Source organism: Lepidochelys kempii, chromosome 9, assembly GCF_965140265.1.
Source record: "Lepidochelys kempii isolate rLepKem1 chromosome 9, rLepKem1.hap2, whole genome shotgun sequence".
Lineage (NCBI taxonomy): Eukaryota > Metazoa > Chordata > Testudines > Cheloniidae > Lepidochelys > Lepidochelys kempii.
This window is the reverse complement of record NC_133264.1, coordinates 85,080,468-85,107,417: the sequence shown is the minus strand read 5'-3', so window position 1 is coordinate 85,107,417 and position 26,950 is coordinate 85,080,468. Positions and strand designations below refer to the sequence as shown.

The following is a 26,950-nucleotide window of genomic DNA, read 5'->3' as shown; positions in this document are numbered from 1 at the left end:
TCCCATGACATACACAATAAAAAAAAAAAGTAGAAATTTTGTGTTTGTTTCATTTTTGCAACTCAGAAAATTCTGGGGATTTTTCTTTAAATTGCATGTTAATAGCCCTAATCACTTTCAGTATTCAAAGGTGGCTGAGGAGGGAAACCAACATGCTACTGATAAGAACATAAAAACGTACAAATAACCATACTCAGCCAGCCCAATCATCCATCCAGCCCAGTATCCTGTCTTCCAACAGTAGCTGGTGACAGATGCTTCAGAGGGAATGAACAGAACAGAGAAATTATCAAGTGATCCATCCCCCATCGTCCAGTACCAGCTTCTAACAACTGGAGGTTCTGAGGACACCCAGAGCCTAGGATTGCATCCCTGACCCTCTTGGCTAATAGTCATTGATGGCCCTATCGTCCATGAACTTATCTAACTCTTTTTTGATCCCATTTATAATTTTGGTCTTCAAGACTTCTCCTGGCAATGAGTTCCATAGGTTGACTGTGCATTTTGTGAAGAAGTACTTCCTTATGTTTGTTTTAAACCTGCTGCCTACTAATTTCATTGGGTGACCCCTCGTTCTTGTGTTATGTGAAGGGTAAATAACACTTCCCCCACACCATTCATGATTTTATAGATCTCTACTATATCCCCCTTTAGTCATTTCTTTTCTAAGCTGCACAGTGATATTAAACAGTGAAAAACAGGTACTGGTAATATGCAAGAATAGTCTGCATGTGTAAATGTGCCAAGTATGTGTATGTAGGTGACATACAACGGCTCAGTGGAGGGTAAGGTGACATCTTTGAAGAAATCAGATTGGAGGAATTATTATTATTAGATAATAACACATTTTCCCAAGATGGCAAAAAACGACCAAACAGAAAACAAAAACAACCAAAACAAAAAAACCCAAAAAACCTCAAACCCCACGTGCAACTATTGACTAACTCAGGATGGTGCCCACTGAAGGAACTTTATTGTGAATGTCTCGCTTCTTGCTTATAGTAAAGTGGTTATGCAAGTAAAATGTAAAAAAAGAAACAGCTCATGGCAAGATGAAGTTGTGTCATCTGAAATTTTCCATTGAAACAACGAGCAGCAATCTGTTTTCTAATTTAACCAAAGGCCATTGGACTATTTTAGTGCACAAGGATAAAGCACTTATAGTTAAGCACTTATTGTCCATTGGGAAGTTGTTGAGGACACCAAGGATTTGTACGGTAGGCCTTACACATTATTTTGTTTTTGTTATAAAAAATTAAATTTACACAAGCCTTGTCTTTTAGAGCAGGCAATGCATCTTTCTCAGGAAATTATAGCCCTATATACCTGCAGCTGTAAACCCTTGTGCATGTATCCCCATCAGAAATCCCAACCTAAGCATGGTATGGCTGGGTCAATGGTTGGATAGGAAACACCCAAGAAATATTTGAGCGTTGAAGGAAGTGGTGCTGGTAGTTCAGCAGGAAGCACTCATCAGAGTCCATTCTGAACCAATACCCCAGAATGGTATGCTGCTGGGTGATCCCTTCTTATAGATGAGACATAAAACAGGAGTCCTGACAACTTGGGGTCATTAAGAATCCCTTGACACTATTTGTAACAGTAAAGGTAAACCTTGGAGTCCGAGCCACATCCCAGCACAGGTAATTATATTCAGCCCCCCTATTTCAATCAGATAAGGTAGGTTACTTCATTTTCTGTCCTGAGTTGCTGTGCAATATTTCTAAGCATGCTCCAGCATACAATGCTAAGGTTGCATGGTCCTGATGTATAAATGCACACTGCAATGCTATGAAATGACACTTCCCTCATCTCTCAGCAATCAAACAATTTTATTTAACCCAGGAGCAGCTGCATCATGTTTTGCTATCTGAATAACTGTCCTGAACCCTCACTCCCTAGTCATGGAGATCACAGGCACTCAAACTCCTTGGTATTGGAGCCCTGTAAATAGATTACATTAGATAGAACCCACTGGGGCTGCCTGGGGCATTAGAGGAATCTGGCCCAAGGTATATAGTAAAAGTGATATGACCCATTCCATATAATCCCTATGAGCCAATTAGTGTCTGCCTCTCAACCAGAGGCAAGGTTTCATCAGTATCATTGCCAGGGAGAAGAGAAAGGGAAACAAAGCTATATGGTGGGTGACCTTTGCTCCCCTTTGTAGTGATCCCTCATGCACTCACCAGTTTGATGCCATGTTCACAAGGGAAGCTGAGGGAGAGCATGTTCCTAGGCTCTCTGCATTATCCATCACAAAGGGCCAGATCTAAAGTTCACTGAATTCAAGTATGTATTTTCCATTGACTTCAGGTGGGCTTTGGATCAGGCTCAGAATGCCAAATTTACCATGAAACACTTGCTTCGCCTCTAAATATGTTGTTGTCCCTCTCAGACCTAGGACTGGGGGGATGGTGGAGGAGAAGTGTCAGATTTCAAAGCTAAACATTAAAAGAAAGAATTTCACTTAAACCAACTATAAACGCTTTGGGGATTTTAATATTATCATCCTAAATTAGGATAATAATCTCAGTCAGTTTCCCCCTGTTCATGAGAGGGGTGTATGTTTACATTGAGTGTTGTCCCCTGAGTAGGTGTTGAGATGTATTTTCTGGCCCCAGATTGGTTTCCTGAATTTCTTGGCTACACAGAGGGAGAAAAGCCTGATTAAGTGAAATAATGTGCTGTTGGTTGGGAAACCAAAGCTTATCTTTTATGTTGCTGCAGGGAAAAGAAGGAAACTATTCCTACGATTTTCAAAAGATTTGTTCTCTGAGCTATCGCACCAACAACCCGCCTGATAACAAAATATTATTCTCTTTGTTTGTTCATATGCCAATGGTAGAAAGCACAGCTGCACTGTGAGGTCACGATACCGCTGCGAAGTTTATCTCAACCCAGAACAGGAAAAGCAATCTTTAGAGAGATGGAAGACTGCTTTTAGAGACTCTTCCCAAGTAGCTAATTAGCACCACCTCTGCATTACATCTATCACTTCAGAATTAGAAATAGCCAAAAATCTAGATCTAAACAGTCATGGACCAGCTGGGGAAGCTCGGACCTGGATGCAAAACTTATAGCTCAGGCCTCATCTCATCAGAGAAAGTTGTATACATCCTGGCACAAGAAGTGCCACAAATAATACCACTTTGATTACACATCCTAGCACAAGGGGGTCCTCCTTTGTGACTGGGGCTCCTGGGCACGAAAACAATACAAACAATAAGTGTGAGGAAGCAGGATGGCCAGCAGGGTGAGGTCCCAAAATGTGTCATTTGTTGCGGGGGAGGGGAGGCATGTTGATATATAAATCATACACAAACTTTCCCAAATACTTTCTATAACCAGAAAAAAGTTCACAGGAGCCGTCTGAATGCTGAGCACCCTGGAGGGTGTGGACCTGAGTGGTCCCAACTTCCACTGAAAACGGGTGTTCAGCAATTGAGGATCATACTCTGAGAAGGTACTGCTTTCTCCTTAAGGCACAAGGCAACAATTTTACAGAGTGATCCATGCTCCCAGACGCTGCACTTAGAGTAACTCACGCTAGTACTGGTATAGAACCCCCATGCCTCAGTGAGAGAAACAGACCATCGCTAGGTGTTTAACTTGTAAACTGCTCTGAATATTGACTCCTCAGAATTCTTTTCAGAGTCAAACAACAGTCTCAGACTAGAGACCAGTGGTTGAATCACTGAGCCCCTATCCTGCCATTCTTCAGATTCTTTTGTGGTACAGGACACAGCAACTAGGATGAAAGGTTATTCTGCAGCAAGATTTGTAAGCTGAATTCCACAGAAGACCAAACAAAAGGCTACATGAGTTTTCCCTCATCTACAGATACTGTACTTGTGACACAGTGTTCCACTGAAGGCTTGGCTGCAAAATGCATCTTAACAAAAGCTATGCTCCATGGAGGCTGAGAGCACAAGGGTTCATTAATTAACGCTGGGTTCTAGCAAACTACATTTACTTGTAAAAGAGTTCAAGCTTTTGTTTAATGAAATTAAATGACTGCAAACACATGGTACAAAAATGCGTAAATAATGCATTAAGCTTTCAGTTAAGACAGTCATTTGTAAAACATATTGGGCTCAATAGAGACACACCAGTGAAACAGAGAATGGATTGAAAAGTCAGCTCTGGTTGTTACTGCACTAGGAAACAGAAGCTAGTTCCAGCACTGCTCCTCTGCAACAAATTGCCATAGGAGTCTTCATACTTATTCTGCTACAGAAATAAAGGCTTTACACCAAACCACGATTGCATACATGAAGAGGAAAATATTTATTTTAAAATCAGAATTCTGCTCAGCCCCGCCCCAACACACACACACACACATATTCTCTAATGAGATGGCAGGAGCAAAGCAGAAGCCCTTTCCTAGCGTGCTGGCAGCGCCTCACCCTCAAACTCCCACCTCACAGCACCTAGTCTCCTGCCCAGTTGAGTGGGGGATGAGGCCTCCTTCCTCCTTGACTAATGGGAATGCTGGCCAAATAAGTCACAGATCAGCTGGGAGACAGAGCAAGCCAGCCCCTAGTGACAGCAAGAGCGGACAGGGAAGAAACCAGGCTTCCCAGGCAGGCAGAGGAATATTGGCGCATCTCCTAAAATAAAGAATTAAAAGATATAAAGAATTAAAGGAGGGTAATGTAATTAATGCAAATCCACATGGGTTTATGGAAAATAGATCCTGTCAAGCTAACCGGATATCTTTTTTTGATGCAATTACAAGATTAGTTGATAAACGTAATAGCGTTGAGATAACATACTTAGTACTTCTGTAATGCCTTTCACTGGACATTTTGATTAAAAAACCAGAACAACATAAAAATGAATATTGTACATATTAAATTAATTAAAAACTGGCTAACTAATAGGTCTCCAAATGTAATTGTAAATGGGGAATCGTCATTGAGTGGATGTGTTTCCAATGCGGTCCTTCAGGGATCGGTTCTTGGCCCTATGATATTTAACATTCTTATCAATGACCTGAAAGAAAACAAAATAATCACTGATTAAGTTTGCAGATGATGCAGAAGTTGGGGGAGTGGTAAATAATGAAGAGGACAGGTCACTGCTGCATAGTGATCTGGATTACCTGGTAAACTGGGCACAAGTAAACAATATGTGTTTTAATTTGACTAAAAGTAAATGTATACATCTAGGGACAAAGAATGTAGGCCATACTTACAGGACTCTATCCTGGGAAGGAGGGTTCAGAGAAGAGCCAAGAGAATGATTAAAGGATTAGAAAATCCTTAGAGTGATAGACTCAGGGAGCTCAATCTATTTAACTCAACAAAGAAGAGGTTAAGAGTGACTTGATCACAGTCTATAGGTATCTACGTGAGGAACAAATACTTAATAATGGGCTCTTTAATCTAGCAGAGAAAAGTAGGACATGATCCAATGGCTGGAAGATGAAGCTAGACAAATTCAGACTGGAAATAAGCATACATTTTTAACAGTGAGAGTAATTAACCATTGGAACAATTTACCAAGGGTCGAGGTGTATTCTCTATCACTGACCATTTTTATTTCAGGATTGGACATGTGACAGAATCCTGAGGGCTAGCATTTGAGCCAGCACTCTGGTCACGATTAGTACTAATTAGGTTCCCCTGGAGAAGGCTTAATTGGACAGATCACCTGTTTGGACAGGTACCTTATTAACAGGCCAGATTGGGTCTAGAGACTCCACGAGCCAACTAGCCCATTAGCAGGGAGCCTGTATAAAAGGGCACAAGGGGGGGGCAAGGGGAGGAGAGAAACGGAAGGCTTGGGGAGTCTGACACCTAGAGTCCTCTGAGTAGAGACACCTGCCCCCACCTTTTGGAGAAGGGGTTAGAGAGTTAAGACACGGTTTGTAAAGATGTGGCAACACTGCTATGTATTAGGGGAGGGATTAAAACACAGTAAAGACACTACCCCGTGGTGTTTACACGCAAGCAGGTCTTGGAGAGGTCTGTGTTCACAGCAGAGGTGGCGGATAGCACGCCGCCCCATCACAGCACGATTTTTCCAAAAGATATGCTCTAGGGACTATTTTTGGGAAGTTCTATGGTCTGTATTACAAACGAGGTCAGACTAGGTCATATTCATCCCTTCTTGCCTTGGAATCTATGAAACTTTAGACTCATATGTAGCATTTTGTATGTATACACTGTACAAATGATCCAGGCTTTATATCAGGCCTCTAACGATGGTATCTGATCACCTGGGAGGGACCTCAGGATAAAGCATATGAAGAAGTGAAAAATCAAAGGTTACTGCTTCCACTTTGCGGGATTAAAATCTAACACTTAGATTGCAATAATGTGGATTGATGTGTAAGCGTTTTCTATGAATTAACCAGGAGTCTAGTCACATACATGAGTTAGAGGCATCAAGAGATTCTTTAGGAAATACATGAAGAAGAGGGAAATATCACTTCATGAAACTTTAAAAGGCAACACAAAAACAGTTGTTCCAATAATACCAATGTTACAAATTTTAGAATTAAAGTAACCCAACAAAAATGGTCCCTCAGTTTCAACGAACTGAAGTAAAAACAGTAATACTTTTCACTTCTGTAGCACCTTTCACTAGATGATCATAAAAGTCTATACAAATACTAATGAATTAATCCTCACAACACCCATGAGAAGATCATAAGCAATATTATACCCATTTTACATTTGATGGTGATAGTAAGGCCTATAAAACTTAAGGGACTTGCCCAAGATCACACAGCATGTCTATGCTAGGGGGAAAAAAAACAATTCTCCTGATTCCCAACCCTGTCCTTTAACCATTACATCTGCAAGAACACCAGCTTCCTTCTCTGACCAATATTTGCTAGAAAGATAAAGAACACTATACTTCAGTTTCCTTATATTATAGGTCAGAATTTATTAATGTTTCAGATTTACCAAGAGCAGATAATGTAATGAATGGATACCTAATAACCAGAACCCGAGAAGTCTCACACCTCTCCCAATGTAACTGAATAGACTGTAACTTTTTATGACCATACAGCTTTAGTAAAAAACATGATTTTAAATAAAGACTGGATTATTTTTAGGTCAAAGTGTCAAGGCACACCAGGATGAGTTTATTTAGTGTAAGAGTTTTAATTCTCTTTAGCAATTATTCAACTTTACTGTAACATTTCAGAATAAAATATGACAACAGTGTTTCTTTTACATTGCAGGAGACATCTACATTATTGTCAAGGGAACGTAGCCTACACTCAGACAGTAATGAATTAAGGGTCACTCCTGCCAGGCATTAAAGCGCACGTTCAATTCCCACTGATGACAGTGGAAGATGAGAGTGCTTGGTACCTCGCAGGATCAAGCCAATGCATAGGTGCTGGAATTAGGGCTGATACCACATCCCCTGGCTTGAAGTGGTTTCCACCATATACATGGTTTACAGTTTGGTTCAATGGCTCTCAGCACCCCCACTACACAAATTGTTCCAGCATCCCCGGCCCATTGTGATATATTCTGTAGTCCTGATGTTGGCAGAACTCCCAGTGACTTCAATTAAGCAATAGTATATAGACTACTTGTATTCTTTCTTCCGTTACCTCTCCCTACCCACAACTTCTAAAGGCTCTATCTAAAACACTCAGTAAACATTTCATCTCACACCAGAGCTACCTATCTATATGTAGCCAGATCTCTGAACTCCTGCATACTTCAGGCAAATTTAGAACAAACATGACTTGAACCTATTTTCAAACACAGACAGAAGCAGGCTCTCACAAACAGCACTGATTAAAAAGGGGGTATTTAAAATTAGCATAAAGGTCATTTTGAGATCTTTATGGCGGACAGATTTGCACTGGGCACAATAAAAAGAACAATGTCCACCACCTGCAAACTAGAGAAAACGCTTTCAAAATATTCGTTCTAGAAATTAACCCCTTCTTCACCCTCCCTCAAAAAAAAATGGGCTGATAAAAAAACAGCATAAGCCTGAAACCTGTAACCCCCGCGAAAGCTGTTGGATTTCGAAAAGGCCTCATTACAGAAGCATGTCATGGAGCTAGCTTGTACCTGTGTCTCAATGCACATTCCTCTGCTAATTGAATTTAGGCTGAAACCTGGTACCCTTCTACCTCCCCAAAATGAGCTTATTACACTGGAATGAGGAAGAGGGAAATAATCTGGTCACTGGAATTTCTTTAATGGAAATTATAGGCTCTTGTTCTGATGAAAAGAACTCTAGAAGTGTTTTGCCTCGTTGCTATTATGCAATTAGAAACAGAAAATTGGTCTAAGCAAAATTCATTTAGCCTAAATTCAATGATATTATAGGACCCCAATCCTGGAGGCAAAATTGCCAGTGACAGCAATGCACGAGGACTGCAGGATCAGCTGGAGGGTTCCTATGGGAAAATTTGTAAAACATTTCAGATTGGGATAACATTCTCCAGGCTGTTCAGATCAACTTCCTGTTTCAAAAGCTGTAAGATAAGAAAAAAGGAGGTAAAGGTATTTGGAGGGCCTGCATCTTGAAGTCACTGAAAGCTGATGGTGCTCAGCTCTTCCCAGCATTAGCCCCTACACTTGCACATTATGAAATTGCTACTGCTGTATTTGGAAGTGAAAGGGGTTACATCCACTGAATGTGGCCGAATGTCAGTTAACTGTTTTAAGATTATCAGAGTTTTATGTATTGTCAAAGCATTTTTAAAATCACTGTGTTCTTTTAATACATACAGGGTGCACAAATATAGCTGCTTCTCCTCATGTCTATTCAGATTTGGATGTTCGATCCTTGTGGATCTCAAAACACAGCCCTTGATAGAGCTCAAGAGAGTCTTAGCGGGATTGAAGATCTAGTGTAAACATTAATTAATTCTATCCTGCCATTGTAGAATAACTGAGACTAACTGGCTGTTTTTTAATCATTACTACTCCTTTCTCAAACATGTGCAGAACTTGGCCGGATGGTGTGAAGCTGGAAGATAAAAGCTAGCTAACCTCCCTTTGCAATAATCACAGTATCATGCTAGCACATGAAAGAAAATGCAACTGAATGAAGAGTCTTTAGGTGAGGCCACAATTAACTTTTACACTTTCATGTCTTATTGGTTAAAGACCCAATCCTTTAAGTGCTCCAAATGCTGTCTGTGCATGTATCTTTTAGGCTGAAGACAGCCTTAGGGCATAGATATTAACACCATATATGATGAATTAATACAATGATGCATAACTGCATAAAGAGGTAGAATTATAGTCACCATACAAAGCATCATTTTGAATTTTTCTGGCATTTATACTTGGTAATGAGGTGTTTTGTCTAGTGGCTAAAGCAGAGAACTAGGCCACAGAACTCCTGGGTTCTGTACCTTACACTGTCACTGACTTTTTGTGTGATCTTGGGCAAATTCCCTTTCCCTGTTTGTGAAATGGGCATAATACTATTTACCTATCACATGGGAATGCGGCAAAACATAGTTAAAAGGAGGTTTGCAAAGCACCCACAAATGCACAAATGAAAGACACTAAAGAAAGCTAAAATATTACTATGCATTTAAAATTTCAATTGCAACATACTTTATTTTGTATTTATATTGGGGGGAAGTGTCAATGGCTGCAAACAAATTTATAAGGGTAAATTAATCCTAGGAAAGGGAAAAAAAAATCAAATAACTTTCTTGAAACTAGAACATGTATAGTCCTTGCCAGTTCCCCCTTCTCCAAGGTGGCATCACCTTGGATGATGCTCATACACCTTCTACTCCCATTGACTTCAGTGGGAGCTGTAGAATGCTCAGAATATCCTAGGAGACACACAGAACCAGGCCCCAATTCCGCAAGGTAAGGTTTTTTAAAATACTTCTAGGATCTTACGGTAAACAAACTAAAGAGTAGATCCAGCAAGGTGCTGAATGTCCTCAGCTCCCTCAGGCCTCTATGGCTATGGAAGATGCATTAATAAAATTCTACAACTATGAAGTACCCAGGTCAGACCACACTGGGCTGTTACCACTAATTGTCTGGGTAGATTTCAACTAAATCCTAATAAGATTACACATTCACAAAGAACATGCTGGCTAAAAACTACTACAGAACAAACTACATAACCACTAAGCTGCACCGATGTGGCCAGCTAAACCAGAGCACTTTATTCATGGGCACTAACTCATTTTACTTTCAAATCTTCTGAAGAAATTAAAAGGGACACTGTCACATTAAAGAGCAAACATCACAAACTATTCTTGTCTCTGTTACTGTCCCCACATGGGCACATGGGACTACTAAAGCAGAAAGAATTAATAACATCCAAGGTTAGATCATTCCCACTACTTTGTGAGTGGAGAGGACCCAGGTCTGTTGGATCTGGCTGGAGGATGCAGAAAGAAGTGGAAGAGCCAGATCTCCAGCATCATGCCTACCCTTTCCCAAAACCATGCTCTATGGGTGCCCAGCAAGGATGGAGATTCTATGGTACAATTTGATTCATTTAAGATTTATACTTTATTTGAATCTGCGCTTTCTTTCACATATAGTGACACTGTCCCACCATCACAACCTCCTCTGTCATTACTGTATCCCATTGATTATCCTTATTCCAGCAGGTTTCTGCAATGCGTATTATATCAATATCCTCTTTTAATCCAAGCCACTCTATTTCATCCATCTTACTATTTTAGACTTCTACCATTTGTATATAAGCACTTGTACATTTTGTCAATATTCAGTTGCTTGCCTTCATGTCTTAGAGTTAAACAGTACTCTTATGTTTGACTGTTCCTCTCTGGCTCGTACCTACACTTTACCAACTTCTTCCCTAGCCTCTTTACTAGGCTACAGAGTTCTCCCTTTAATAAATTCATCCCTAAGGGACGTCTCCAGCCAAATCGCTTGCTTCTCTGCACCTGTTGGCTTTTCCCCCAACTCTTAAGTTAAAAACTCCTCTCAAACCTTTTAATTTTACATGCCAGCAGTCTGGTACCATTCTGGTTTAAGGGGAGACCTGTCCTTCCTGGATAGGCTCCTCTTTTCCTTGCTGGTGTTCTCTAGGAACTGAAGGAGTGGAAATCTTCTGCTATTAACTCCACAGAAAGGAAGGGGGATGAGGTTCTGTCACAGGCAATATTTGAAAAAGCGAAAGCACATGAGCCAGTCGCAGTAGGAAGGGGTGGTGGAGCACAGAGCATCACCACAGCAATCATTCATAAATGGAGAGAAAATTTAAAAGGGCTTTTTTTTTTTTTTAATAAAAGGAAAATGTGGTTGTAAAACCACTAAAATGGGCAGGGGCAGGAGTACTACCCGGAGCGACATTTAAATAATTTGAGTCGATTCCATACTGGAGCCCATCTCTTTAAAGCCTAGTGGCAGAGCAGCAGGAAGGCCTGGAGACAACCTTGCAATGTGCCCTATAGTATGTGGTGGGTACAGTACTTTCCAATCCCACTCCCCAACTCAGTCAAACTTCCACCTTTCTCACGTAGCGCAAATCATACCGAAAATACTTACCAATGTACATGCATTTTACACATGCTGCTCAGACTTTGCAATCTCTAAACACAAAATTTCACACATATTTTTATTGTAAAACTGAGACATATAATCAAACAGAGTTGAGGCAAAATTTCCACAGACTCCTTTTATGGTATAGTTCTGAATGCTCCTAGAAGTTCTCGATTTTTCCTGTCGACAAACTGCTTTTTTGCCACGTTTTCCCTTCTCAGACTATGTCCTTTCAATTATACTCCACCCTGCTTTATGGACAGGTTTAATCATCATTGTATGATACAATGATTCAGCCAATTATTGTTTTATTAAATGCTTCCAGCTGCAGCAGCAGTGATAGCACAAGTTGGAGGTGGGGGAAGTGTTATGGTGCAAATGCTTTAAAGTCGCAGTGAGAGTATTAACTGAATTGATGAGGTGGCTTTAGTATGCTTGCTACCATTAGAATTTCCTAACTGACTGTTTGTGGTGTCATATGCATGCCTGGAAAGCCCAGCAAATGCAGTAGTTGGACTGCTTTCCTTATTTAAATGCATTTAGTTAATTTTATAGTAGCAAGAAGATGCTCTGGGACATGCATTTCTGGGAGATTATTGCACTTCTTACAGCTGCCTTTGTCATCATGGTTTACGAGTTCAGGCATGCTGTTATCTCTCAGCAAATGCACTGCCTACAGTGTTGTACTGTTAATAAAAAGTTTCTCCTTTGCTGAATAAACCTGCTTCTCTTCCTAAAGAGACTTGTTTAGTTTCGAGGCTCCTCTTAAGAACTAGATAAGATTTAATCTCTCAAATGCTTCATTATCAGACCAAAAAAAGTTACATTTGAAAGGACTCAGACTAAAAGGAGGAGAATAACCAGGTAGATTCCAAACTCTGAGCTGACTGGTGAATAGGCAAAGTACATACTGTAATTAAAACAAGGTTTTGAAAGACAAGAGCCATACTTGGCATCATCTGAGCACTAAAAAATAGGGACTTTGGGGAAGAAAAATAAGGAGATGCCTATTAGTTCCTTTGAAACACAATGAACTAGAAGAGCTTCTTAGAAGTACAGTGGAATTAATAGGTCCCAGATTCTTCGAGTGCACTTATACCTTCTTCTCTTCTGTTCCCTTCCTAAAAAGGGGAATGATTGTCTTGTTTCTTCCATCAAACCTTGTTTAATAATTTTCCTTTCTCGCTAGGTTTTAATGGTTGACCCATTATGTATAAGGTAATATTCAGGGTTTTACCTTGATTTATATTACAGTAGAACCTCAGAGTTACGAACACCTCGAGAATGGAGGTTGTTTGTAACTCTGAACAAAATATTATGGTTGTTCTTTCAAAAGTTTACCACTGAACATTGACTTAAACAGCTTTGAAAGTTTACTATGGAGAAGAAAAATGCTGCTTTCTCTTTATTTTTTTTTAGTAGTTTACATTTAACACAGTACTGTACTGTATTTGCTTTTTTTTCCGCTGCTGCTGCTGCCTGATTGTGTACTTCCGGTTCCAAATGAGATGTGTGGTTGACTGGTCAGTTCGTAACTCTGGTCTTTGTAACTCTGAGGTTCTACTGTACTTACATTGCCAAATATTTACATTGAGGATGGCATCATTCGTTCTCAACGTTAATGACAGTAGCAAGGTACACCAGCTGAACCCCTCTGAGTTGGGTGATAAAGATTCTCAAGTAACAGGCACTGGCATGTTCTCATTGTCGCGAAGAGTGAGATATCAGAAGCAGCACGAGAGCACTGGCTGCCAGAGTTTCTATTGGCAGCCTCCCTATTCCAAAGTAAGTCAGCACAGTATGGCTCAAAATGGGCACTCTCGACATTAAGGAAGCTAAACGAGAGGAGACTAATACAAGCGCTCAGTAGTGGTTCATGATGTAACTGAGGTTGTGACGAAGTGGGACCTTTCTTAAATGTTTCGCATGAATACTGTGTGTGTGTGTCTCAGTTTCCGCTATATATTGCACAAATATCTAGGTGGTGGGACAAGGGTGTGTGATCTTTGCAGAGACCCGAGCAGGCAGGTGTGACTGCCTCTAGTTGCCTGCGCACAGAGAATGGCCGGACACTCCGTATCCTGGCAACTGTTGGCCGTTGCAAGGAGCCAGCCGAAGAAGTTGAAGAACAAAGAGGGAGGTGGAGGCCAGGTGACCTGTTTGCCTGGGAAAGAGGTGGAAGACTGAGGAGGGGCAAGTGGGCATGACTGAGGGTGGGCTGCTGGAGGCTAGTCAGTCTCCTGGTTTGGAACTGAGGGACGAGACCCTTTGGATGCTCCCCAAGATGGACTTTGCTTAACTTTCCTACTTCCTGTGCTAACAAGAACTGTTCTATGTTGTGTTCCAGACGACTAATAAGCCCTTCCGTTTTACAATGCTGGCTGAGAGTCACTGCTGAATGTGAAGTTGGGGTGCACGGTCCCTTTGGGAGGTATGTTTTGCTTCCCCAGGTGTCCTATTCAGGTGGACTCACTGCGGGGAACTCACGGTGCAGAACAGGGGTGCTGAATGCTCCAAGGTCAGACCCAAGGAGGCACTGAAGCCCAGGAGGCTTGCCCTAGTGGACAGTGTGCCCTGAGGGGTGTCACACAACTAGAGGGTCCTGTCTGAACTTCATTCAGAGCCATTCCAGAGCACCCAGCCTGCACAATCATGACAGGGGTTAATCCACACCCTACAGGAAACAGCTGGAATAGGGTCTGGGACCATGGAGTCATCCTGCTGGCCACAGGAAAGCAAGGGTTGTACAAAATGAGCAGAAGGGCGAGCAGCACCTTATGGAACAGTCTCCCCTGAGCCTGTGGGGGTATGGCTACACTGCAGCTGGGAAGTGAGAGTTTCAGTGTGGATAGGGGACTCACACCAGCTTTGCTCAAGCTAGTATGCTAAAAAAAAAAAAATAAACCAGTATGGACATCGCAGTGCTGGCAGCAGCTTCAGCTAACAGCCTGAGTCCAAGCTCGGCCAACCCCCTGCGTCCAAGCTCAGGCAGCTAGCCCAAGTCACCACCACTGACATAATGTCCACACTGCTATTTTTAGCATGCTAGCTCAAGCAGAGCTAGTGCGAGTCTGTGTTCCCACGCTGGCAATCACACCTCCCAGCTGCAGTGCAGACATACCCCGGCAGACCACTGTGTACATGTCTGGGACTCCACAGGTTTGAGAGAGAAGGTGCTGGGAAAGCAGCCGCCCTGGGCACAAGTTCCAATGCAACACCAGTAGGACTAATGGAAGATTGGCATTTCCTCCCTTTGTGTCTTCTATCCCTCTCTGAGAGCCGAGAGTTATACACAGCCACTGGAGAGAGCAGCAGTGAGTCAAGCTGTCATGGGAGGGCATCAGGGAGCAGCACAGATGGGTGGCCACTTTGCACAAATGCCCCACCATTCACTGTGACAGATGCAGATTTTTTTCTCCCCAGAGAACTTCAGGCTGCACACAGTTTCTAGACTACGTACGCTTTGAGGGGAGCATGCAGTGGAAACACTGTATGGTTCCTGACTAATTCTTCCCATCTGGTGGATTTTCTGCAGACAGGGATATATTAAGACCTGCGCTTGGGCTTCAGCTTCCCAAGACGTTAAAGGGCCCAATTTTGTTTGCTGGGATGTTTCATTTCCCCAGTTGCAGATGAGGGAATTCAACAGCCATTTCATGCAATTATTAAAAGTGTTCACTGAGCTCGTCTTGGCATAACCTTGTTAACCATTTTGAGTCTGACTGCCAGCCCCTTTAGACTAGTGAAATGGCTCTTCACTTTGCTGTTAACGCCCTACTTCCTTGCTTACCTTTCTCTTTCCAGTCTCTTTGATCTCAATGTCACTTTCAATCCAGCAGCACTCCCACTGAAATCAATGGGAGGTTTGCCCTTGCAAAGAGAGTAGCACCAGCTCCAGTATGAACCCCTTTTCAAAACACAACACCAACTTGTTTAAAAAGTCCGTTTCACAGGGCAATACCATAACTGCTCTGATTACAGGTTTCTGCAATCATATGAATAGCCCTGATGCAGTCAAGTTCAGACCCATGGGGGGCTGTATGTTTATAAATATTTATAAAGTTTCCAAAAACTGATATTTGTCCCCCTCTTTCCCATGATCTCATCATTTAGTTTATTCACAGAGACAGGTGCTATCAGACTCTTCTTTACTTCCCGGTCATAAAACTTTATACTTGGCTTCGGATAGGAGCTATTCCATTAGCCTGTTATCTAGGAAGTAACACTAGAAAGCAGGGAACAGTGCCCAGGATCAACTCTCAGCATTAAGTTCATTCACCAGGTCATCTGCCTTTTTCACACATTCCCCTACTGTGGTGGCAGAATACAAAGTTTCTTGTTTTTAGAAAGTCATATACTGTAACGATGAAGCACAAGCAATTTTTAAAAAAACCTTAGATAAACTTTCTCCCCAAAAACAACTTTTTAAAATATTGGGACATTGATGGAAAAACTTGAAAAAAATCCCAAGAACTCACCATTAAAAAATGAGGAATTCATTCAACAATATAAAAACATCAAATAATAAAAATACTTTGAGTGTACAGAGCATCCTTCATCCAGGGATCTCAAAGTGCTTTCCAAACATTCATTAATAGGACTATGGACATTTGGGAGAGTAGCCAGAGAATTGTTCACTACACCTCATAATAGGTCATATTCTCAAAGCAAAACAACTGCCTTTAACAGTGCAAGTGCACAGCTACCCAAGAAGGGATGCAACAGAAATGGCACTTCTGAAAGGGGGCTGGTGGTGGATGAAAGGTAGTGAGCCACTCCTAAATGCCATGATTCACTTTGACTACTACTGGTTAATGTGGAAGTTGATAAGGCCTTATGGAGTGTTTTGCTGATATTCCTTCCAAGTGAATATACCCACCACAAAAAAGTTAGAGGTCCAACTTGGAGACAACCTTTAACATGTAAGCAGAACTGTATTTTGACAACAGACTAATCAGATCCCTCTACAATGGACCTTAACAATAGCAAAGTACTTACAGGAATAACGTGAGTATTTGTTTGACTAGGAAAGCAGGCAGTGTGTGTTGGGAGAACATCCAAAAGCTATAACTAATAGGAAACAGATAGGTGTTTCCCAAAGATCTGGGGTTTAGCGAGTAAAACACCATGGGCTATACTTTAGCTGCCCCTGAACGGAAGCCCTAAGGGGGGAGGGGGAGAGGAAGACACAGTAAACCTTTTCCTTCCATACATATCCCTGAATGGCACAAGCATAGCATTCCTGCTGCGGTGGCTGCTGCCTGAGCTCAAGAAGTATGCAGACAGAGCACATGGAGTAACCTCATGACCTCAAGGGGGCTTGGCCATGCAATTCAGTGGAGCTACCAGCTGTGTTGCTATCACAGATCTGTGCAAATATGTGTATATCTACTTCCACAGATAGGGCTGCAAGCCACCTTCACTCAGCTACTACAGATCCTCCTGCACCTCCTGCCCCAAATCCCAGTTGAAGCACAAGAACTCGGTTCTATTATCCCTACTAAATTCTGCAATTTGCTTTCAGTTCCTTTGCTCTTTTTATTCTATTCCTGGACATTTGCAAATATATGGTACTGTACCAGATCTGGCCTAAGCAGACAGAACTCCCAGTGACATTTACATTATTAAAGTGATCCTCCCCATCCTCCACTTTGCCTTTATCACACTTTATTCGTAAGACATACTGTATTAGTGTCAAGCTACTTCTCGCCTCCCTTCCCCCCCTTTCATCCCCCTCCCCCCCCCAGCATCCAAGGTGGCAGCAGTAAGACACTTGCACAGATTGCCAGCTGGAGAGCCTGTAAATGAGCAGCTAACTCAAATTCTGCCTGAATTATGTCTTTAAGTGCGGGTCAAACCCTGCATCTCCTACTCCCAGGAGAAGTCCTGTCTCACAAGAGCAGTGTCACTGACTGCACTCGAAACTGCTTGTGAGAGTAAGCAGCCACAGGATTGGGCCTAATTTTCTTATCACAACTTGCTTTTTTTATCATTCTTGACTATCTAAAAACAAACACCAGATGCCTGGAGTCATCAGAATGCAAGTTAGTCTGTATCAGCAAAAAGAACAAGGAGTACTTGTGGCACCTTAGAGACTAACAAATTTATCTGAGCATAAAATGATAGCTGGAAAGAGCTGAAATGCTCACAGTTAACAGTCCTAAGCTTGGGTACTTTTCCTTTACGCAAATTCTGACTTCCCTCGGAAAAATCATCCTGCAAGTAAGTAGGAAAGTTCCAGATACGCTCTCAACAAGTGGTTTACTTTCAGGCAGAACTTTCCTTGGCAGATTGAATGGGAAACTACCAAACACTCATACTGTACATCACAATTTCTTTTCTTTTTAAAAAATGCTAAGGATCACTGAAAGATACAGATTTGCCATTTCTGTACTTTGGAAATAACATGCAATCTTTAGTAACTCAGAAAGCTCTGTACAAATTCTGAAATGCAAAGCACTTCTTTAATTCACCAACTTCTGCATTTCCATTTAAGGGCCTCAGTCTGCTTCACAGACATAAAGAACTAAGCTGTGAAATAAAAAGAAACATGCTTCTAGCCTTTAGAGTTATGAAGGAAACCTGCAAACGTGAATGGAGGGTAAACTGTTGTAGTACTGACTGCCCGATGGTAAGGGCCCCACCAAATTCACGGCTATGAAAAATGCATCACAGACCATGAAATCTAGTCTCCGTCCCATGAAATCTGCTCTTTTGTGTGCTTTTACCCTATACTATATAGATTTCACGGGGGAGACCCGCGTTTCTCAAATTAGGGGGTCCTGACCCAAAAGAGAGGTGCAGGGGGGGTCACAAGGTTACTTTGGGGGGGTCACAGTATTGCCACCCTTATTTCTGCGCTGCTACCTCCAGAGCTGGGTGACTGGAGAGCAGCGGCTGCCGACTGAGGGCCCAGCTCTGCAGCCAGCAGTGCAGAAGTAAGCATGGCAATACAAAACCACGCCATCCTTACTTCTGTGCTTCTGCTCATGGCGGCTCTGCCTTCCGCGCTGGGCTCCTGGCCAACAGCCACCGCTCTCCAGCTGCTCAGCTCTGAAGGCAGAGCTGCCGCCAGCAGCAGCACACAAGTAAGGATAGCAATACCGCAACCCTCCCCCCTCCCAATAACCTTGAGACCCCCCACAATTCCTTTTTGAGTCAGGACACCTACAATTACAACACTATGAAATTTCAGATTTAAATAGCTGAAATCATGAAATTTATTATTTTAAAAACCCTATGACCCTGAAATTGCCAAAATGGACCATGAATTTGGTCGGACCCTACCAATGGTGTAGATCAGTGGTCCGCAAACTGAAGGGTGGGGCACCCTAGGGGAGCATGGAGGAACATTCAGGGGGGTGAACGGCTGGGCCTGGGCCAGCCCCTGGGGGCAGCAGGGAGGTAGCACCACCCATCCCCGCTCTGCCCTCAGCCTAGCTCCACTCCCAACTGCAACTCCGCTCCACCCTCTGCTCTGCCCCCAGCCCTGCTCTGCCCTCATTCCCTCTCCACCCCCAGGCCAGCTCCACCCCTGGCCCTAGCTCCTCCCCCATTCCCAGTTCTGACCCAGCAACTCTGCTGAGCCAACTGTGCCATGTTGGGGGAGGGGGGGACACAGACAGATTCCATTCCTGGTAAGGGGAGGTGCGACAGGAAAAGTTTGGGAACACCTGGTGTAGACAGACAGTTTCAGTGGCTCTGAGACACTCAGCTTTCCCATGAGGCCGCAGTATGAAAACTGACCAAAGTTTTGTCAGATTTTATTTCAGCTGCTGAGAATCCTGGCTCCAGTTTAGCAAAGTACATAAACTTATTTAAGTGGGATTGGTTATATGCTTAAAGTTAAGCATGTTCTTCCCTGCTTTAATTAATCCTGGCCCCTGTGAGCTTCTTACAAACAACAGTCAGGTCAATTTCCCTCTGAGGCTGCTTAGGAAATCTACATGCAGAAGAAGAGGCAAGTGCTGGAGATATCCCCTGGGAAGAGACTGAGGAAGGCACAAAGTAGCAGAGATCACTACCCATCCTCGCTGCCAGGAGGCTGTGAAGTTGGGCAGAAGATAAGGGGCTATGACCCATCCAAGACCTCCTTGCATACTTTAGGGACTCTAGCCATTCTTGCTAGTGCTAGACTCTCCTGGTCCTTGAAGTCTGGCATTACAGCTGGCCCTGCTCAGGGCAGAAAACACGGAGGGCAACTGGGGGAGAAGACAGTTTGTACCATATGCCTCCTTTCACACCTGCGCATGAGGCATCCACAGTCTGTCCCAAATAGGTTCTTTATTATATTGCAAAGAAAGAAAGCTGAAGTCCTGGGCATTGTTGTATTTTGAAGGAATTCTTCATTTTTTCTATTATCGAAGTGCCAAATGGAATGCCACATTTTCAACACTCACTGATCTTTAGCATCCAAAAAACTGTCTGTGTATAAACAGCTCTTTGTTCAATAAGAAAAATATAATACACGGCACTAAGAAAAATTTCTCTGGAATTCTGCACAGGCCTTGCACTCACTAGAGAACTGGCTTTGCATTACCTCTTATATTTGTATATACTCAGATTCATTTTTAAATTAGTTTTGTTCATAGTTCTCAGCGTGTTCTTACTGCAGTCAGGGAATAACATAACAGACCTCCTGTAGCAAATTAAGATCCCCAATCCTTTCCAATGGGACTACGCACACTGCATAAAGCCAAACAAGAATAGGGGCCTCAAGCCCTAAGTATTCCTATGGCTGTTTAGTGACTACCTTGCCTAGTAAATGGATGAAGTTTTTGCTTTACATTTACAAGGATATACATTCAAATTTTATATTATTTCTTCTTAAGCTTTCTGTTGACTCTTCCTCCATATAGGCCTCAGCAAAATAACAAATTAATTCTCTCCAGAAAAAGCACACAGCCAGATAAAGGTGTGATAGCTTTTGAAACAGTCATGCTACCAAAAGGTTAGCCACTTACAGTAAATGATCAAAACAAACAAAAATCTCATCTTCTAATGACCATAAAACCACACGTATAGGAACTATGAATTGTTAGAAGTAGGACTAAGAAAGCCACTATTATGTCTTTAGCTTGTTCATTTAAACAGTTAATTTTTCTCTATTGTGACTATTCTCATAGCTATTAGACCACATTATTCCTTGGTGTAACTCCACAGAAAATAAGGAGTTACAGTACAGATTAATTTGATCCAGTATGTCTTAACTACAGTGACACTATAAACCATTTAACACTTGTACTGCAAACATGTTGATCTAAGGCATAGAGAATCAGCAAGAACACCTCTGCATACAGTAAGGGAGGATAGAAACTGGACCATCTGGCCTAACCATGCCCTGGCATAACCTAGAGCAACTCCAATAACATCAATGGTGTTGAGTTAGGTTATTCCAGAACTGAATTTTCCCCTTAACCTTTACATCAACAAGACATTTGTATTCATTACTTGGTTACTGCTGTACACCCTGGATGGTCTGCAGAATAATGTGTTAAATGCTGAAGAATAAAAAGGACATCTGATCAGTCCATATACAGATTTATCAAAAATGAGTCTCAGGGGATTAGTAATGACACACTGAGCCTCTATCTTATAAGTAACTGCTTTGAGTCTGAGTCAATCATGTCTGAACGTTCAATGGTTGCTGAAGAACCATGGTTACTGTGGGATGTGCTGGTAGTCTCAATATGGTTCCTAGTGAACAGTGGTCCAGATCAAGACTGGCACTTTTCCCAGCAGTCTCAGCAAAAAGACGAATGACTGAAGGGACTTGGAAAAATCAGTTACCATCTCACCTATGGAAATGTGCTCCAGCTGTGTTCTCCAAGGATCACAGGGTGACATGGGGGAAATGCGCTACTAAGGCCAGACGAGGGCCCAACCTCCTGGAGCAATGGGATGAGATCAGAACCTGTGCTTTTGTACATTTCCAACCCCTTGCTTGAAAAGCAAAGCTTGAGAATGTGAGCCAAGCCTACCTGCTGCAATGGTATCTACAGACAGTCTGAAATAATAGCTCTGAAAGGGGCAAACTGATTCTTGCATTTTGATAGAGTGTAAATGCTGAAGCCCACTGCCCTGGGATCCCCAGCAGCCTCACCTCAATGGAGTCCTTGGTGTGTGGCTGAAGAAGACTGCAGCAGGTCCAGCCTAACCACCCACTAATGCTGACACACCCAGGCTCCTGACGTAAGTACTGAAGGGTCCAACCCTGATGTCATTCTCACCTCACCAGTAGAAAGAAGGGACACCTGCTCCTCCCAAGGGGATGGAGAGCCCTGCACCACTGCCTTCCTAGGTAGGGAGTGAGAGCCCCTATCACTGCCATTCCAGGTGGAGGCATGGGGCAGAGTTGGAATAGGCCCCAGGACATGGTGTACTTAGGGCCCCAGATTGCCTTTATCCAGCTTTGTGCACCACCCCGGTCTTTCCTGTACTTTCTTAGTGAAGGGAACAGCTTCTGTTTCCAGCATGATCAACACAGCACCTTTCATGACCATTATAGTCACTCAATATTATAAACTATCTTAGCTCCTTTGCAAAAATATGTCACAGTACTATAGGTACTTACTAAATTAGTAAGAGTATTGGTGAAATAAGGCTATCAAACAAATATAAATGTTCCTATGCAATTTGACATATTGTCCACTTTCTTAAACTTCTCAGTACTTTAAGGAGGACTTGTGTAGCTCTTAGCCAATCATCCTGGCAGCCACAGAAACTAATAAGGATGCCTGCCTTAAGACATGATCTGTGCCATGCCCAATGAATTGTCTAAGAGGGAGATGATAAAATGAGAGGCACAGCCAAATTTTCAATTAAAATACAGGAGAGCAACACACATCCATTTCTGTAGAGGCAATACATTATGACTCTTCACTCAACAAGACATATTTAACCAAAATATCTTTCTATAGTTCACTCAGCGGGCAGAAGACTCATGTCTGACAGTGGACAGGCAGGATATATAGATTTCATTAGAGATCTAGACATGTTGCTTTATTAGTTGCACAATACCTTAACAGCTCAAATTGACAAATTAGGGTAGTGGAGTCATTTCTTATTAAATAATTTTCTTGTACTTATACTCACAACATCCAGACACCTTAATTTCCTGACCCAATATTATTCATAATATAAACAAAAAAGCACTTACACACAAAGAAGCCCTTGAACAGATCTTTTTCTTGTGATCTAAGCTATGAACAGTAGAAACTGATCAGAATCAGCAAGGTGATTAAAAACAGTGACAAACAACTAATACAGAAAGGACAGCGCTGAGATACCCCAAGGGTCAGGGGGTAGTTCATATTCCCTGGCACATAGTGTGTCAGGCCACAGCTGAGATTTTCAAAGCCAGCAAAAGGATTTCAGAACACAGCTCCCACTGAAGTTAATGGGAGTCGTGTGGCTAAATCCATGACTTGACATTGAAAAGTCTCAGTCCAAATCTGTTAAAATGCAGGTACATTACTTTACACAAGCCTATGCTGAAAACTCACATTGCTAAGTGATTAAGACTGTGACACCATTTCTTAGCTACATTTCTTTACCTTGTGAATAAAGCATGTGATATCATTTCATTAGTACCTGTTGAAAAAATGGTTAAAAGCGACAGGACCAATGCTCAGCAAAACTAAACTGGCCATCTTCTATCGTCAGTAACTCCTGTGAATCCTGCACCGCACTTCAATTACGTTACACAAATGTAACAGTGCACAGCATTTGCTCTAGGAATTCTGAGAGTATCATCCCCTGAAAAATTAAACTTATGTCTGAACTATTCTACCTACTATTGCTACACATAATACTGAAGATTACAATAACTGAGGGATGAGAGAAAGGTATTCTATTTTTCCAGTTTATTTACTTTGTGCATTTGACATCCCTTGTCTCTAGTCAGATCCTTGCACCCATATGGAGCCCCAGTGACTTCAATGGAGCTCTGTAAGGATGCAAGAGTCTGTCTGTGCAGATCATCTTGCAGTAGCAGGGCCTTGGTCTGTTTCCTCTGTTGTCTGCATGTGTTGCTCTCAGAGGAGAGGAGGGGACTCTATTTTTTTTAAAAGGAACATGTGACTGTAAAATGACACAAAATGACAGGAGGACTCAGGCAGATACAGTTTCTGAAGTTACTTTTAACTCATTTTAAAAAAAACTGGCTAGATTTCAAGCTGACAACATCCCCTTGAGCTATGCCTCAAAGCTTACAGCAAACCAAATATAACTGAAGTTATACAGTATGAGAAGTTAGAGACCACAGTCACAGTTATCTCTAACAACATGCCTCTCAGTTACCAGGCATCACAATTAATAGATATTCATGCTTTTTGTGCTGGTTAGAGCTTTATACAACACCAGAGATAGATAATTTTAGGGATAAACAATTGATCCAAGTTTTAATACTGCAAGGTATAAAATCATAAGGTTCTGTACTACAGACAACCAGAAGTATCCCAACACTCTGTAAGGGCCCAATCCAATTATGCTCCCATCAATACAAACTCCCAGTGACTTGACTGGCGCAGGATTGGGCCATATGTGAACAGAGAATCTATCATTTCAACATGAGTTCTAGAAAAATTAAATAATTCGTGAACACTAGAGGCCTAATCCTGCACTGTGCCTAGTCATTTACAGTTGCGAAAATTGGCTGTAAAATGCTACCACCAGTGGGAGTGGAAAAGTCTGATTTGGTAGCATTTTAAACCCCCTGTTTTACAAGTATAAATGACTATGCAATATAATTGAGAAATAGGCCTTTGAGCCAAATAAATGACTTAACTGAACTTAGTGGAGGAAACAGTTTCCACTTAGGAAAAGTAGAATGACCCTGTAATCCTACATCAACCAAGGCCAAAAAGACATGTTCAGCAAGACTCCTTAAGACTCATTGTTTAACAATTTGGTATGATACGCTAGAATGGTACTGTGGGGAAAAAAAACAGGGAAAATGAACTATTTATTTTAAATTAATCTGATTCTGAAAATCTAGCATACAAAGTGTGCTATTCTCTGCTAGCTAAATTTTGCGTGTACACTATATATCTATGGGAATAACCTTATATAAAGATATTATGCTCCAGTAGTCTGAAATTTTAATACCATTTTAATACTCTCCAATAAGTTCAGTCCTTTTAAGTTTCATAACACAGAATTGCCTATATTTTTGTACATTTAACATCACTTTGTGTATAGTTAGTTAGGACCAAATCCTGGAGCAGTCCTATTAACTACTCACATGTATAAATGGTTGCAGGACCTAGTTATTATTCAGTTTCATACTTATTTTTGAGTGGTTTTCACATACAACAACAAGGAGAGAATTTTTGTTTAAAGAAAATAAGAAAATACTGTTGTCAACCCATAACAAATGGTATGGGGATTCAGCGGCAAGGCCTATTTTTTAAAAATAGCATTTTTAAATTAACTAGGTTTCAGATTTATATACAGCAAACAACCTAATATGCATGAAGCAGAATTGGACAGAAGGACTCAAATTCTGTTCTGATATGTCATTGTAAATCCAGAATAACTCCATTGACACTGACTGAATACTTCAGATATGCACTGGTGTAAATGAGTGCAAAATTTACTCCACTATGTTCTGGGTTATTTTGGAGGTGGTGTTCTAAGGCACGTGCAACATAAGTGTGGTCTCACACATATTCCACTGTACACAGCATTCAAAAAAAAAGTCTGTATTAAACTGTAAGAGGAAAGATAAATACATAGGGGCTGATTCTGCACTGCCTTGCACCGAGTGTAATCATTTACACCTGTTCAAAGGGAATGTAAAATGCTACCAAATCAGAATGGTAGCATTTTGCATTCACTTGGCACAAGTAAAACTGATTACAGAAGGTACAAGGCAATACAGTATTACACCCTATGTATTTACAAACAGTGTAAAACTTGTATGTATTTGAAAGAAACAGTTTAGGGAGTATTTGAAAACATTTTTAAAGACTTTAAAAATAAAAAGCTTCTAATCCTTTAAAGATACAACTGTATCTAAATATTAGTGAAGCAGACGATTTTTTTAATTTTACATTGTTGACAGACTGTATCCAATCAAATCACAAATTCTTAGTTTAAGCTGCTTTTGTTAAAGAACTGTGCTAAAATGTGAACTAAATAAAAATATTTTTAAAGTACATGTGTTCCAAATGTTTTCACAGATTCATGGCAGTATGTGTACTGTAAGTTAAACACTACAAAGAATTGATTCATAACCTTAATTTATATCACAATATGACAAAGGATTATTTTGAACTACAGTTGGTACATCAATTGGGCTCTAAATTTAAACTCACAGAGTTTACACTTTATGGATTTTTTTAAAGGGATCTTTAATTTAGAGCAGCTGAGTGGATTAAAGAGTTCATTATCTTAACTATATTATTAATAAATGTTTCAACCAAAGTAATGGTCAAATGTATGAGCACATAAAACCAGCATCCTTGATTATTAGGGGTTATCCTTCTTTACACTAACTTCTTACAAAGTTAAACAGGGGCACAAAAAGAATAGTCTGTGATCAATCAAGCAGACATTTATTCACAGTTGTTAATCTTGATGTAAAATTGGAGGGCCTGATCCACTGTGTGACTGCTTATGTGAGCAAGAATGTAATGGATTAGCCTTCAACTTGTAACATTAGCATCTGAGGAGAAAGAGTACAGAAAAAAGGCAGAGGCAGCCAGTTTATCCTTGGACAACTATTAAGCCTTGTTGTAATAAAAAGGTCTTACATTCTGTACAAATTGTCTTTTGATGCATAGTAGCTTTGTAAAGAATAATCAAAGAAGACCAGAAGGAAAGCAAAAGAAAACATCAGACTGACTCTTAAGGAAATAATAAAGTGGCATTTTCCAGTTGAGGAACTACAAAAGGTGACAGGACTGATTAGGCAACTTTCACATTTAGCAATGCACAGGTATGCAAGAATAGAACAGGGAAGCAGAGATTGTCAGAACTAAAGCAGGTGTTATCTGTTAGGTTATCTATGTAAATTATGCACATAAATTGCATACTTTTGCAGCCGATACATACTTTAACTTTTTTCAAATTAACACACATACAGATACGCACTCAATCCAATCCCAAATAATTGGTATATTCACAAACTGTACATGCCACAAGTTGTCATACCACAGCTGCAAAACAACATTCATGGAATCAATCGATGCTGTGACTTTTAAAACCCACACACACAGATATGCTCTAAATTCAGCCCCAAGCTCAGGCATACGCAGCCTCACCTTCAGCATTATAAGGGGCAGTAACAATAACACCAGGATTGCACTGGATCTGAAACTTACCCCAGTCACCAGTTCCACAGCTAGGCAGAAAGCAACCAGAACAACAAGCCTGCAGTGGGAGGCAAAGGAAACAACACGTTATCCCCTCGGGGCACCCAAAACACAGAGGGAGCAGAAGCAAAACCAAACAGACCATCCCCA

The 26,950-nt window shown here is 41.4% G+C and overlaps 1 protein-coding gene across 3 annotated transcripts in view; it reads right to left on the bottom strand.

Moving 5' to 3' along the window:
• Positions 1–26,950, bottom strand: part of COL4A6 (collagen type IV alpha 6 chain) — a 192,053-nt gene that overhangs the window by 164,150 nt on the left and 953 nt on the right. For all 3 annotated transcript variants that reach the window (XM_073361233.1, XM_073361232.1, XM_073361234.1), the window contains exon 3: positions 26,810–26,858. In XM_073361233.1, the coding sequence (XP_073217334.1) occupies positions 26,810–26,858 (49 nt within the window). The remainder of the gene's footprint in view (positions 1–26,809; positions 26,859–26,950) is intronic.